Raw genomic sequence first — 16478 nt, 5'->3', positions numbered from 1 at the left:
CTAAAAAGTAATTCATCAGGCCTTTTACCACCACTTGATTAAATCCATGGTTGCAAGATAAAAATTCAAATTTACTGATTAAGATAGACCTTCTAAGTTGCAAACTTTATTTTTTGGGTTGTGTTGAATTAATAATTTTGGTAATTACATCAAATTAATTTTTTATGTAATATGAAATTAAATCCCAATATTAATGTGTTCAAAACAAAATTCAAGTTGCAATTACTCAAAGAAATTGAATAGATAACTTATTTTTTCTCCATTGTAACTTCTGATTTCAAGTTCCCTCCCCTACCCACTTAACGTGCCCGGGCAAATTCACATATTAAGACTGTGCTTGCATGGCGGACTTGCAAGCTTATGTAAAAGAAATTTCAAGGTAAGCAACACTTAATTTACAAATAACAGTTCTACTAAAGCAAAGGATTTGTGCTAGTCACATTGGTGGATTTGTGTACAATGTTATGCTGATACATTTGAGGAAATATGTAGCACTACCACATGTAGCTAATGTTAGCCATTCTAAACTTTAGCACAGGAGTGGATAAGACTTATAAAGTTTCATTTGACAAAAGTCTTTAGCTAGAGAGTGTTGCTGTGGCTAGGAAAAGCATGGTTGAAGTTTTGCTACACAATGCAATCTAATTTCGATCAGAAATTGTGACCTTTTTTAGGCTGACTTTTTTTGTTTTTAAACCAAAATTAGAAGCCTTTAAGCTGTGAATAGCTGTGTCAGAGGAATAACCATAGAAACTTTTTTTTTCTGTCTTTATAAAGCTTGCATAACGAGACGCCATAAATAATATTACACTTTATTGTGGTTACTATTGTGATACAGCTTAAAGTAAGTATTGTTCTTGATCTTCAAAGTTGTATCTAGCTTTATTACTTTTTCTAACACATCAGGTTGTGTGAAATATTGTTAATGTGATTCCGACAGCATCATTCTGGCATAGGCTATGTGAACCTACTTGACATTAAGACTTTATGTAAGCAGTTTGTACATAGTATGATTATCTAGGGTCATTAGTAGTTTGTTAAGTTAGTACGCATTTTTACAAAATGGGCTGGGTGTGCAAAATGTGTAAATTTGAAACCACTACAAAAACAGGGCTGCTAAAACATTATAGATTACGCCATGGTTATGGAGGGGGATGTCTCCCATGTCCTCACCACGATTGTTTTTGTTCCTTCAAAACTTGGGGTAGCCTTAGATCACATCTATCAAGAAATCACTCTCAGGAAACTCAGGAACGAGTCAGATCTGCAGAAACTCTGTCTTTCACTTGCCAGTGTTGTAGCACCAGTGCAATCTCCACAGAAAAACTGTTTTTCGAGCACCTTGGTCGACATTTGAAAAAATACGAAACTGTCATTTGTGTATTTAAAAACTGCAATTTCAGCACTAATGTTTATGGAACATTTGCTCCCACAGAAGCCGAAGGCATACTCCTCATTCACTGCAAGACTTCAAGGAAAACCTGTTAAAAAGGTACGTGTGTTCTTCAAACACAGAAGATTGTAGTAATATGGATGTTCAGGATGGGGAATTATCGATTACCAACGATGGTCAAGGTAACGATGATGATGTGAGAGATCTACCAAATATCATTGAAAAAAACATGGCATTGTTGTTTCTAAAACTGGAGAGCAAATTTAATGTATCTAACAAGTGTATTGATGAGATTATTGAGGAGTTACACTTTATCACCGAAACAGCATCAGGCCCCCTCATAAAAGAGATTTTACAGTCCTGTCTGAGGAAGAACAGTTGTGAGATAGATGAATCTGTTGTGTCAAATATGGTGACAGAGCTTTGTGAGGCCAACCCCTTTACCTCCACCTTGTGTAGTGGTGGTCCACTTTCTTCTGCCTACAAGAGAAGGGCATATTTTAAGGAGCAGTTTGCTGTAGTGGAACCAGTGGAGTATGCACTTAGTAGGGAGGAAGACAGAAGCTTCCAGTATGTTCCTATTCTGAAGTCATTGCTTCAGGCTATGACACGGAAAGAGATCCAGGATTTGATCTTGCATGATGAAAAACCTCAAGGTAAAGATGGAACACAGTACAGGGCATTTTGTGATGGCATTTATTATAAAACAAATGAGTTGTTTTCTGGAGAAGATCCTACCATTGCTATTATTCTGTATATTGATGACTTTGAAATATGCAATCCCTTGGGTACATCAAGGAAAAAACACAAAGTCACTGCTGTGTACTGGGTGATAGCTGATATTCCTGCACAGCTCAGATCTTCACTGACCTCCATCTTCTTAGCAATTCTCTGCAAGGCTGATGATGTGAAAAGATTTGGTTACAGTACTGTACTGGAGCCACTGCTGAAAGACCTTGTGAGCTTGGAGGAGGAGGGCCTGTATGTCCCAGCATTAGGCAGAAAAGTTAAAGGAACAGTGCTTAGTATTGTTGCAGATAATCTTGGAGCCCATTCTGTGGGAGGATTTGTAGAAAACTTCTCCAGTTCTTACTTTTGTAGATTTTGTCTAGCTGAGCAGTCAGAGTTTCAGGTGGAAGAAGTAAGAACAGGCGCATTTCAACCCAGAACCACAGAACAGCATCAAATGCACATCCAGAATGTGCAGGAGAACCCTGCTTTGACACATGTCTGTGGAGTCAAGAGACAGTGTGCACTTACAGAGAATCTGAAGTACTTCAATGTTTTGACAGGATACCCACCTGATTTGTTGCACGATCTGTTTGAAGGTATAGTCCCTCGTGAACTGGCTCTGTGTCTTCAAGTGTTCATTAAGAGTAAATACTTTACTCTTGATGAACTCAACAAAAACATCAAAACATTCCCCTACAAATGGTCAGACAAGACTAATGCTCCACAACAGGTCCCTCTGAATTTTGCAGCAAAGAAAAGTGTTGGAGGGAATGCCCATGAAAACTGGTCATTGCTGCGGTTCCTACCCCTCATAATTGGATCAAAAATCCCTGAGGGTGAACCAGCTTGGGAAGTACTTCTAGTACTGAAGGACATAGCTGAGCTTGTTGTAAGTCATGTTCACACAGAGGAGAGTATTTGTTACCTAGACAGCAAGATCTCTGAACACAGACACAGGTTTCTCCAGGTTTTCCCACAGGAAAAATTAATCCCCAAACATCACTACCTGGAGCATTATCCACAGCTGATCAGGGCCTATGGTCCACTTGTGTTGCTTTGGACCATGCGGTTTGAGGCCAAACACAGCTTTTTTAAGCGTGTTGTTAGGCACACTCACAGCTTTCGAAATATTCTACTGTCACTGTCCATGAAACATCAGTTGATGATGGCATACAACCAGCATGATCCCAGTGCTGTGAAACCTGTCTTGCAGGCCACACAACTGTCTACTGTAGATGTTACTGTGCTAAGAGAAGACATCAAGGAAGCACTGCATGCTAAATTTGCTGGTGAAACACGCATTCAGATAGCCAACAATGTATGTTATAGCGGCACAAAGTATGCAGTTGGCATGATTTTGGCTAATGGCTCGACAGGTGGTGTCACAGATTTTGGAGAGTTGATCCAAATAGTTGTTGTGAAGGGCATGCTTGTATTCATTGTTAAATGCTTAAGTGCTTGGTCAATTGAGCATCTCAGGAGCTATGTTCTTGAGAAAACACACACTGTGAAAGTGCTAGAGCCAGCAGAGTTGTCTGACATCTTCCCCTTAACACCTTACATGCTTGGTGGAAAAAGCATTGTAACCCTGAAACGTTACATTTATGTCCCATAGAATGCCAACATAGCCTTGACTTGTCAAATTTGGAAGTCAACAAAAGACCAGAACAAAAAGACAGTAACAGGGTTCTCTCATGTGTAACTTTTCTATGATGATCAGCCTGACATTACATTAAGATGTTGGTACAAGATGCAAATAAAGGGCAAGAACATAGTATGTTATTGTTGTTGACATTGTTATAATGTAGTCTTCATGTTTTCATTTAAAACAGATTGCGAAAAATTAGAAAGAATAGAGTTTGGTGTTGGCCTGGTATTTTGTGAAGCCAACTCTGGGGGAAACTCTATTGTGCATTTTTTACTTACCTTCATTGTTATGGTGCTCACTGAAACATTCTAAACCTTTTTTTTGTATTACAGATACATTAATGTCACAACCAGCCCATCTACGAGTGATTCTTTCAGAACATGATGTCCAGAAACTGGCATTACCATCTGGAATCCCTGGAACAGTTGAGGAACTTCATTCAGTTGTTCAAGATACATTTAGGATTTCTGGGGATTTCTGTTTGCATTACAAGGATGCTGGTTTTGGTAATGAGTTTTTCTCCTTGCTTTCAACAACTGACATTAAGGATAAGGACACTATCAAGGTTATCTATATCCAGGAACCCCCTACAGTAACTCTGACCTTAACAGATGTAGACAGATCCTTCACAAGCCTTGCTGATGATCCTCTTCAATTTTCTGACGATGCCTGCTCATCTACATTGTCACATGACACATTGCCTGTCTCTTCAGAATTAGAGACAGAAAGACCAGTCCAGCGATCAAATGGATGGCCCATAGAATTTCCAATCCCTCGTTTCTCTACCAGTACAGAGATTCTGCTGCAGTCCGGCAATCAAAACTTCATTTGTTCTGGGACTGTTTTTGGTACTAAAGATCTCATCACACTACTTCCAGACATCCTTGGAGGTTTAGCTGAGGCCATTTTTGAGTACACTGCTTATCCATCAAGTGCACAACTAAGTCAAGTAGCAGAGGCCTTGACTAAAAAACATCCCTGCCTCAAAGAACCAGGTTCTTTTCATGGATGTTATGGATGGATTCAGCGCCTCAAATATAAAATGAACAACTTCAGATCCAAACTTCGAGGTACTGGCTGCCCCGAAATTGTGGTGAACTCACTCAAGAGGAAACCAGCACATGAGCAGGCTCCTGCTAAAAATGTTAAAAAGCCTAAAAAGGCTGAAGTAAATTACCTACCTCCACATCCTCAAGGGGAAACAAGTGGAAGTTTGGAGAAGGAAAGAGTGGACCTCTTGTGTGAAGTGACGAAAAGGGATAATTGCCAGGTGATTGCAGAGAAAATGGCCAAGACATTCTCTCTTCGCAGGCAAGAAATCGTATATGAGGCACCCGCTATCAGGAACTTCATGGAGCGTTGGCCTGCATTATTTGATGCGACACAGGTAACAAAAAATTTTCTCTTACATTTCATACATAATACACTCATATGACTCCCCATATGTTCTTTTTTTGATTTTCTGATTACAATCTTAATCCTAATGCACAAAGTAAAAAAATAAATAAATAAACATTCTCATACACAAATATTTTTGAATGCAACAGTAAATAAGCAGAAACACGACTCCAAGATTACAGAATAAAATTTAAAAAAAATTAAATGATGAATGTGGATTATCAGTTTAAAGCAAGTTTATCTTAAATGCTTTAAAAACAACAGGTTTCTATTAAAGATAATCTTGGTGAAGTTTGACATTTGCTTGGAATACTGGTCCAGCTTTTCACACGTGACTCATTTAAAGAGTATGGGGAAAAAAACAATCAGTAATAGTGGGCCATTTTGATGTTGTCCATTTTACTACTGTGGTTCATACAGATTTGGTTGTTCCTCTTTAACTAATGTATTAGAGCATTCATTAATGCAATATAGCTAATTGTCTGCAAGATTTAATTCTTCTGTTTGTGTCATCTACAGATAAAGGAAGAGTTCAAGAGAATAACCACTGTAAGCCTGGAATCCACGTTTATGGCTAAACTTGACCATTGCACCCCAAAACTGATGGATGTCGTTTCATCAAGGGGAGGAGCTAAAGGAGTGAGAATCAGGCAGATCAAGGACATGCTTCTTGAGGTATGATAACTATTTAGACTTTGTGTTGCACTGTGTTAGCTTTGAAATGCACTTTGTTGGCAGTCACCCATGTAGTTTATACTCATACTTTATCTATTTTTTTCTTGAATAGCACAATACAATCAAAATACGCAGAGAAGTAGCCATCCGCTCCCTTATCACATACCTTGGAGAGAAGGAAGAAGACCTTTTCATGGAGTTTGGTGTAAGCAATTGAGCATCTTAAAACAAATAAATCCACACTGATCACAGTGTAAATTTGTAAATATTTTTCACTTAAGGTCACACCCTGACCGATAATATCATAGCAATAGCCTATTCAGCTTAGGTGTTGGGCATGGCAAAAGGCTCCTTGAACAATTCAACTAATGATTGTAGCGTTTCACTTAATCATTTCAGCTAATCCAATATGTCAAAGCTAATAATTATTTATATGTTCGATTTGAGTTTATTGTTTTCCTTAGTTTTACACTCTAAATTGATGACCAAACCTGGCATACTGTTGTTTAGTTTTCTTAAACACAAACTAGAATGTTGTCTTTAGGCCTACACAAGTGAACCTCACATTAAGCAAGTAAATTCCATGTTAAAAATCGATTTAGGTAGAGCAGGTCAAATTGGTCATAGAACATGTTGTTCATATTGTGTGGTTAAAAAAAAAAAAAAAAAAAAAAAAAATGGGATGTGTTTTTATTGATTTGTCTTATGATACCATAATTATGTCTCATGCTTATTGATACATCCTATTTGGGTCAGTGTGTGTGTGTGTGTGTGTGTGTGTGTGTGTGTCTGTGTGTGTGTGTGTGTGTGTGTGTGTGTGTGTGTGTGTCTGTGTGTGTGTGTGTGTTTGTGTGTGTGCACTGATCTTCTGAATTATTAAGATTCAGCAAGGATAAAAATCTAATCTATAATCAACTAACCTATTGTTTAAATGTGCTTTACAAGGACACAGAAGAATTTGAGGCCAACCTAGAAAGGCAGGTGATGAAAATTGCCATCATCGGTGACCGGTATACCCCTGGATCTGACCACAAGACTGGAACCATTGTGGTGGAGGGAACAAAAATCCTGGAAGGCCCGGATATCCCAAGTTGTTGTGCGTTACTCATGGGCATAATATATGCTCTCAATCTGAGCTATTGCAAGGAACTGAAATATACTTTCGAAGTCTTTCAGAAGCTGTTCCTTGACCTTGATGGACTGAGAGCCAGTGCAAAAGTAACAAGTCTCAAGAACAGTATTTTCTAAAGATGTCACTTGTTTTGAGCACTAAGAAATTTTATTCAGATTGTGTTGCTTTGTATTTGGAAGTCCACTAGGAAAAAAATGATAGTGTTGACAAAAAATAGAAGACACTAAATGTTTTCTATCTAGTTATTTTTGATATTATATTAAACAAATTGTGTCTTCATAGTTGTTGTACTACCCTGTCCTTAACACCTATCCTGGATTTAATCCTCAAAGAGATGTGCTGATGAATGAAACAGCATTATGTTAAACATGTTGACTCTGTTTCAAAAATTGTTAACCATTTTGAGTCCTGTATGTGTAAAATTAATCTAAAATGTGTTTACTGCATGAAAGTTTGGACATTGAAAGTTAACATTTACTGAACACTTAGTACAAATGTTTTCTAAGTGGATTTCTGGTTTATTTTCACTGTTTAACTATAAGGTGTTGAAATGCCTACAGTAAAATATAAATTGTACAAACTGTACAAACAATAAAAAAGTTAATTGCTTAAAAATGTTGAATCCATTCATTTCTTAAAAGCTATTACAATAATAAAAACAAGAAAAAAGCTAAAATTATGATGATAATGAAGAAAATCAGCAACTTAATATTTTAAATGATTAACTTAAAAAAATTGTTTTCGTAACTACTATCATTAATTACATAACACTTAAAAAACAGTTTTGAATAATATGGAAAAAGAAGTTGGAGGAACATAATTTTTTTGAGTAAACAACTTAAAAACGTGTTTTTAAGTTACCAATTAATAAGTATATGGTAATTAAAATTACCTTTACTTATAGAGGAAAAGTTCATTCCTCTAACTCAATGTAGTTTGTTGGTTCAACGTAATTTCTACACAAGTTATCTTAACGCAAAAAGATTAATGGAAACTGTTGCGTTAATTTTTGTTGTTGAGCTTAAACAATTGTTTTTATCCTGCAGGATAAAGACATGCTGTGGAAGAGAGACAGAGATTAATAACAGATATGATTCGATGCAGAGAGGTCTATTAACACATAGTGAGTGAGAAAGGTGACTGAAGAAGAAATACTCAGTGCATCATGGAAATCCCCCAGCAGCCTATGCCTATTGCAGCATAACTAAGGGAGGATTCATGGTCAGCTGATCCTTTCACTGAACAGTGAAGATGTAGTGGGGTTAGGGCAGCGGTCCCCAACCTTTTTTGCGCCACGGACCGGTTTATGCCCAATAATATTTTCACGGACCGGCCTTTAAGGTGTCGCGGATGAATACAACAAAATAAAACTAGTACCGGTAGCGAAAAAAAGAAGATTTATTCATAACACACATGAAAAGACCCAGGAAAACCGAGTTAACGATAAAAACGATAACAAAATAACGCTGAAAACCATACATTTCACACCTGAGCCTCAACTCTCGCGGCCCGGTACCAAACGACTCACGGACCGGTACCGGTCCGAGGCCCGGGGGTTGGGGACCGCTGGGTTAGGGGACTGAGCCTGCCCTCTGTGAGAGGCAGGAAAAGCACGGCCTACCCCCATGGCAGGAAACCTACCCGCTGGACTTTCATTTTATGGGAAAACCTGCGTCTTCTCCCGTAACAGACTATGGTCCATTCATTTGAGGCCATTTGGCCTTTGGTAAGTATTTGTTTGTTTTAGTTATTATGAACTGTATATACAGTGGCTTGCAAAAGTATTCGGCCCCCTTGAACTTTCCCACATTTTGTCACATTACAGCCACAAACATGAATCAATTTTATTGGAATTCCACGTGAAAGACCAATACAAAGTGGTGTACACGTGAGAAGTGGAACGAGTCTTGTCCTGTGGAGGTGGCTCTTCTATGTTGTGCCATGCGCTTGTGAAGTGGCTGTTTGGTCTCTCCAATGTAGAGGTCTGGGCATTCCTCGCTGCACTGTACAGCATACACCACGTTGTTGAGTTTGTGTTTAGGAGTTTTGTCTTTGAGATGAACCAGTTTGTGTCTGAGTGTGTTGCTGGGATGACGTGCTTGGAGAAGACTCTCCTGAGTTTCTCTGATTAACCTGCTACATAGTGGATGACAATGTTGTTGCGTTGGACTTTCTGATCGTCCCTAGTTGGTGTCTAATCTTCTTTTCTGTGCATCTTTGCTGACTTTATAAACGCCCAATTAGGATAACTCTTAATGTCTTAATGTTTTAAGAGCTTCCTTTACATACAGTGGGATGCAAAAGTTTGGGCAACCTTGTTAATAGTCATTATTTTCCTGTATAAATCGTTGGTTGTTACAATAAAAAATGTCAGTTAAATATATCATATAGGAGACACACACAGTGATATTTGAGAAGTGAAATGAAGTTTATTGGATTTACAGAAAGTGTGCAATAATTGTTTAAACAAAATCAGACATTTTAGTCATAAATAATTTGATGAATAAACCTTCCTTAGTTAAACGTAGCCTGGTTTGATCTAACTGTGCTTGTGACTTCTTGATATTTGGAAACATAACAGATAAAAATAGATTATATGTAGTAATATACAACAGATCCTATAACAGGTTGTTTGTGCTGTGAGGTCTCCACATGGTTATGTAATGAACCATTAAGCAGGTACATTTCAATATAATATAACTTTTATGTATGATGTATTTTTCATTTATTTTGACCTGGTGGTTGAATTACTTATAAATTGCTCAAATAGAAACATAATATATATAAGATTGTTCTATTTGATGTTGATCTATGAACAGGCTGAATGTCCTCACGTCTGTCATTATGTCTCACACTGGTTCACTCTCTCACATCTATAATCATCTCCTCATAAACACTGTAAAAACATTTAGATCACAAACTGACAACAATGAAGTTTTACCTGGAAGTGCTGAAATGGTTTATTTTGAAATGAAAACAGTTAAATATTGATTGAATGTTGAACCTTCATCAGTAATTTAATGAATTGTGGAAGCTCATTAATAACAAAAATATGTACAGCTGAATTTTTGATGAACTGCAGGAGTGAAAAACACAAGATAATAAGCTGTATGAAAGTGAAGAGTTTATAATTTATAATAAGAAACAAGCTTCTGAATAATCAATCAGTTCTGTTTGTGTTTGAAAATAAAAGCCCCTGCGCGTTTTATTTCCTGTAAATTATGAAATCTAATTTTGTGAATGTTTTAATGATGAATATGTTGGTAATGATGCTGCAGCGCCATCCTGTGGACAACAGAACAGGTGTCACATGTTTACCTAAGGTCACTTTCTGAGAGCACATTTTGAACTTCACTAATCTGTACAGTCCAGCAAGGAATGCTCAGACCTCTACATCGGAGAGACCAAACAGCCACGTCATAAACACATGGCACAACACAGAAGAGCTGCCTGGCAGAAATCACAGTGGGCTCAGGCTGGGCTGTATAACTGTACTGGCATACCAAACCAACACATGTACAAAGGCTTTTATAGACTTACAGGTTCCCTCATTCATCCATTGAGCTTGTGGACTCACTGAATGTTTTAATGAACATGAAGATGGTGTTAATCATAAACTATGACCTTAACCCAGCTCAATACCTGTGAGACATTTTAGACTGACCATCCTCATCAAAACATTAAATGAGGGACAGATCACCGCTCATGTGATCTGTACTGTTTCATAAACCTAAACACAACAGAAAATAAAGTTTATTTAAACGTTATTTTTCCTTCATACAGTTTTAAAATAAAACAGAGACCTGTTAACATCATGAATGTGGATGTGGAAGCTGCTGCAAGGAGTCGCAAAGTTTCAAATAAATATGGGTCATGAGTGACCACATGGGGGCGCTGCTGGGCACTTTATGATCTATTCAAAAATACATTGATCCTTCAGTCTGCTGGGTCTGAGCAAACACAGTAAAAATTTACAGCATTAGAAATATAATAAATCTGAATATTGCAGAAAAAGAAGAAGCTTTATTTGCACAGATGAAGGAGAGATGTTATTCCCTCCTGTTTTACAGTTTATTTACAGACAGAATACTTTAGAATTTTATCTTAAATCTGAACGTCATGTTAGCATGTGTGCTGTTCGAGCAGCATCTTTCTGTCACACTCCGAAAAAACTAAAGTCCATTCTGGAGGCTGGAAAAATGTCTCCTTCATCAACTCGGCAGCAAATATGTTTTTGAAACAAAGCCCAGAGTCCTTCTGTCCTGAACTGTAGAAGTCAATCATTGATTTTACCCTTTGCCAGGATCAGAGCTCAGCTTTACTCCACCTGTCTGACTTCTTCATGTGTCTGTGTCACATTGTAAGCTTTACATGTAAAGGCAGCATCTGCATCAATGCTTCAGTAAAGCCTTTATTTAGATTCTGTGTGGAGCTGCACGACCAACATGTGACTTTACAGGAAGTCCCGACCTGCCCGGCTGCAGGTTCAGCTGATCAGAGTTTCTGTGTGAAGGTCAAAGTTCAATCATCACATGAGTATGTGACATGTCATAAAAGTCACCAGGTTACTCGAACAAACACTGATCTATATAGAATCAAACTTTATGTCTGTATTACCCTCTACATACAGACTGTAACACCGACCTGAAACTGTAAACTCGTCACTTAAGAACCAAATTTACAGTGTCGTGGAAATTTATTAACAAAGTCTGCAGACACGTTGAGCAGTTAAAACCCAACACTGTATTTCCCATGAGGAGAGACGTCAGTCAGGCGGCACTGAGAGTTGTCTCTCACAATGAACAGTTCAGGTCCCTTTTAAACACAGTCACAGAACAAAAGGCTTTTACAGTTGCAGTCCACACCTTGGACCTCCCTGAGCCTGGTTCTGCTGGAGGTTTCTTCCTGTTAAAAGGGAGTTTTTCCTTCCCACTGTTGCCAAAGTGCTTGCTCATAGGGAGTCATATGATTGTTGGGTTTTACTCTGTATCTATTATTGCAGGGTCTATCTTACAATATAAAGCGCCGTGAGGCAACTGTTGTTGTGATTTGCTGCTATATAAATAAAGTTGAATCGAATTGAATTGAATTGAAACCCCAACCGGCTGTTGGGATAGGGCGGCCCTTAGCAGCTGGATTTACAGTGAGGAAGACCAAAACGAATGCAGTGGAACAACAAGTATTTATTTTTCATGCAGCTCTTCTCACAAACAATTCACACGTCGAGCTTCTTCACTGCACAACAATAATCTCTAATGACACCTGGCAGTGTTAAATACCTTTCAGCTGTCACAGACTAAACCATTTTCCCACTAACAGGTATGTTTTTAAATCCCAACCTTCCACCACAGTATATAATACATCAATTTGAATAAATAAATACATAAACAAGGGAGTCCTCTTCCTTAGAGATGGCCAGCAATGCTCCAAAACATAATGGTCTCCACATTGTGCCATGGTGACTGGGACCTGATGATCCTGTATGCCATTATGGCCTACAGGGCGACCAAGCACAGTAATACAGGCTTCACCTCAAACTTCATGATGTTTGGCTTAGAATTGAGCAAGCCAGCGGTCGCAGGTTTACCCCACGATCCAGACAACCAACCCTCAGCTCCAGAGTATGTGTAGCAGATGTGTGAGTGGCTGGAGCTAGCCCACCTCATCACCAGGGAAGCCCTGTGGGAGTCATTCACTTGTGCAAAGAGACAATACGACAATAACTGTTTCCAGACACAGTACAAGATTGGAGATAATGTGTGTTATCTCATCAAAGGAACAAGGTCAAAAAGTTCCTCCCACTGTATGAAGGACCAATCTTTGTCCTGGGACAATTGGATGACCTAGTTTATCGGATCCAGATGAACCCAAGGTCTAAAGTGAAAGATGACCAGCTAAAGCATTATCGCTGCTGCGAGCCCCTGGACAATACCTGGGTCCTGGATCAAGCTCATCACTGCTCACCTACGGAGGTTCCACCACCAGCTTTAGAGGATGACCCAGCAGACTGTGATCTGGGTCTGCACAGTCTGTCCTCCACTGCAACTGGCAATGACCCCAGCTTCTCTCGGCCATCCGCCTCAGTTGCAGCCAATCCCGCTGCGATTGTGCTTGTCCCATCATTCCTTTTACCATGTAGACCATGAGAATGGTGGGGGTGCGGTGGGTGAGACCATCTGGGCCAGCAGTTTCAACGACCAACTCACTTAGCTTGGTTTATTTACCACGGACAGTTCCAAGTAGGACTAAAGATTTAGTTCAAGTTTTAAAACTTGGGGACAACATGAGGTCTGTGTATTTGTCAGGTGACGGAGCCATGACCTGGTCCCCCTTAGCTTGTGACCTACTGACGGGCAAATACAACAAGAGAGCTCCCTGAGAGCTCAAGCAGCACAAACACCATCAATCTGAGCTCAGAGCAGCACAATGAGGCCATCTGTTACCCTGCTGATCAATACGTGTGTGCGTGCAGGACTACGCATGGCTGAAAGAGTGCCTCTGCAATGATGAGGGTAAGAAGCAGCTCATTAAAATCAAAGATCTCCATCTGTTGGCCAACAGGCTCAATTTCCTGTGGTTGGAAACTATTTTGTGCAACTTTTTTGCATTTAAAGTTTTGAGGTATCGATAACCCTCTGAATTTTCTCTAATTAGAAATATATGTAAAAACAACAACAACAAAAAAACAATTTCAATTTTTTAAATATTTTATTGCACTTCTTTTGCAGTTTATGTGGTTACTATGGACTTAATGCATACATATTATTAAAATTTGGGAAATAATGGTTGTGTTGATGTGTAGCAACTTGAAATACTCTAATGGCACTACAGCATGTAGAAATATAAAGATAAGCTCTGGCAGACTTGGTTCTGTGGTAGGTCTTAAAGGGTTAAATATCCTCAGTAGATTAACTCCAGGTGAGGAGATGACAGCTCCGCCCAGGGGCAGACACAAGAAAACTACCAGAAGCTCAAACAGACTATGATAGTAACTGTTAACTCAATGAGTGTTTTCAATCAGACCTATTTCACAGCAGCTATTTTGATATGAAATATCAGCTACATGTTATTAATTTCTTAAATCAACTGTCTGTATTTAAATAACGCAGAAGTTCAGTTATAGAAATAAGTAAACTTTTTCCTGTTTACTTATTTCAGGCTGCTGTGAAACATGCTTTCAGTGCGTGGTCCTCTCTGCTGGAACAGAAGCTGTTTGTTCTAATGTTTGTTTACTCAAAGCAGCACAGAGATGCTATTGGTTCATTTTGCATTACAAACAAATTATCCAGGTGCTGAAAGCAGGAACAGTCAAATCTGCATGACTCAGACTTCTCACGCTCACCTTCCATTCATTACATAAATGCAAAGGTCAAGTCTTTTTTAGTGTTACATAAACTTTGTTTACATTAAATGGAAACTTTTTGCGGTGCAAACAGGAACACTTTGACTGACTCGGACACTGAGTCTAAACAGTCTCACTGATTCATACGGTGAGACAGTGAAGTGGTCTGAAGTGTACGAAAAATCAAATATACAAATCATCAGATGTCTCTGGCAGTGGTCATTGTTAGAAACTGCTGCATATTAATACAGTTTAAAAGCCTTCACATTATTTTGCATTTGTGGGAACAGCGGGGTGATGTGTAGAGTGCATTCACAGTTTTTCTTCCTTCTTTTGGGCTTTTTTAAAGGATTTTGGCTGTTAAGGAAAATGAACTAAGCATTGCTCACAAACTGAATTAAATGATCATAAAACAATCACTTATGTGGGCGATGTTTGAAACATCACATTTGATACAGAAATGTTTTAAAATACTGTTTGTGAGCTAAACAGATGGGATAAAATGACAATTTTCTTTTTTTTCTTTGCCTGACCCGTTTGAGTCTTTAACCATCAGAATTGTTGATGGTTAAAGAACAAAGATAGTCAACACATTTTCTTTACCAAGTGGATCATCACAGCCTTGCCATTCTGGTCCATTTGATCGACCTTTGATGTTATTATTTATTTATTTATTTTATTTTATTTTATTTTCAGTTTTTATAGATGGAACAGATATGGCGGCGTATGAAATGACAATTCTGCGGTAGCATCACAAAAATCCTAAATAAAGGATTACAAATGCTTTTAAACATGCAGTGCTGAGCTTTACAGGAAGTCCAGAATAATATTTAAAGGGACAGCAGCAACAAATGTAACTATGCAAGAAGGAGGCCATTATAAACAAGCTAAATTCTTAACTGAAAAACTCTTTATCCCCTGTTTACTTTTCCATGCCTATCATGTTACCACGGCAACCTTAAATGTGTTATGGGGGATTTTGTGTGATAAACCATCACTAAGCATCCCAGGATTGTGAAGCAGAAGGAAAATTATCCATGGTGTTCAAAAGTTTTTACAAATAAATATCTGAAATGAGTGTGATGCATTTGTATTCAGCCCCCTTCGCTCTGCATAAGGCGGTCTTCTCAGACCAAACTAAACTTCTTGGCCTTCATGCAATTCTCTGTGCTTTGGTTTAGACCAGGCGTCTATTTATTGTCACCCGTTGGACCAAAATGCAGCTCGTCTGATGTCTGAGGACATTAACCCAGTTTGGGCCTTTCTACATGGCTTCCTGCTCCTTACAGGATCCAATCTAAAATTTTACTTTGTTTTTAAATCATTCAACAGCCGAGCCCCAGCTGACCTGTTGAGCTCCTATTTATTTATGCTTCAGAAAGAACCACGACGTGCAGTTTAAAACTAACCTTAACTATTCCACTGTCTAAACTTAAATCTCGTGGTGACAGAGCAGACCTGCCACAGAGCCATCTCTGGAATAGTCTGCCTCTAAATATTAGATCTGCACAAACGCTGGAACATTTTAAATCGTTACTAAAGACACATTTTTATGACTTTTAACACACATTGACTAAAATGTTTTGGTTTTAACAGCCTTAGTTGTTGTTGTTGATTTTATTTCTGTTTTTCTATATTTTATGGCATCATTGTTGTGAAATTTATTTATTTTAGTGGCATCTACACTGTTAAGCACTTTGTGCAGGATGGAGTGTTTGGAAATAAACACTAGGAGTAGTTGAAAAACCTAATATTCCATAGGAACGTGAACACATCATCCCCACAGTGAGGCATCGTGATGGCAGCATTTCCTCAGCAGGGATGATGGATGGAGCTAAATATCCTGAAAACAAACCTATTAGTGTCATGAACCTTCATGAACCTATGGTTCACACAAAGAGTGTACCAAAATGCAGCATGCAGATAAACTATTTACAAGACTTTATTTTACAAAAAACCCCAACAACATAGGGATTGTGGTTTTGCAGTGGAGAGCAGAAACCAGAATGAAAGGCGGTTGCCATTGAGAGATGGATCTCGTGGGAGTCTCAGGAAGGGAACAATGGAACAGGGAATTCTGCAACAGAGGGAGAAGAGGTTACTGGACAGGTAAGGATCAGAAGGCTAAGGTGAGTATGTCGGAGACGGTGTTTTCTTA

The 16478-nt window shown here is 38.6% G+C and overlaps 1 protein-coding gene across 2 annotated transcripts; it reads left to right on the top strand.

The window, feature by feature from the left end:
- Positions 1–301: 301 nt before the first annotated feature.
- LOC102079676 (uncharacterized) lies at positions 302–7378 on the top strand. Of its 2 annotated transcripts, XM_013265469.3 has the most exons (6): positions 302–379; positions 1436–1492; positions 4106–5160; positions 5691–5846; positions 5959–6051; positions 6792–7378. In XM_013265469.3, exons 3-6 carry the CDS (start codon positions 4114–4116, stop codon positions 7092–7094), a joined length of 1599 nt encoding a protein of 532 aa, XP_013120923.2. In that variant the 5' UTR covers positions 302–379; positions 1436–1492; positions 4106–4113; the 3' UTR covers positions 7095–7378. The 2 variants fall into 2 exon arrangements, with proteins under 2 accessions (XP_013120923.2, XP_005462227.2); XM_005462170.4 differs by lacking the exon at positions 302–379 and having other exon boundaries at positions 1427–1492.
- Positions 7379–16478: the final 9100 nt, after the last annotated feature.

This window comes from Oreochromis niloticus, linkage group LG3 (assembly GCF_001858045.2).
Source record: "Oreochromis niloticus isolate F11D_XX linkage group LG3, O_niloticus_UMD_NMBU, whole genome shotgun sequence".
NCBI classification, from domain to species: Eukaryota; Metazoa; Chordata; class Actinopteri; order Cichliformes; family Cichlidae; genus Oreochromis; species Oreochromis niloticus.
This window is presented reverse-complemented; position numbering and strand designations above follow the sequence as displayed.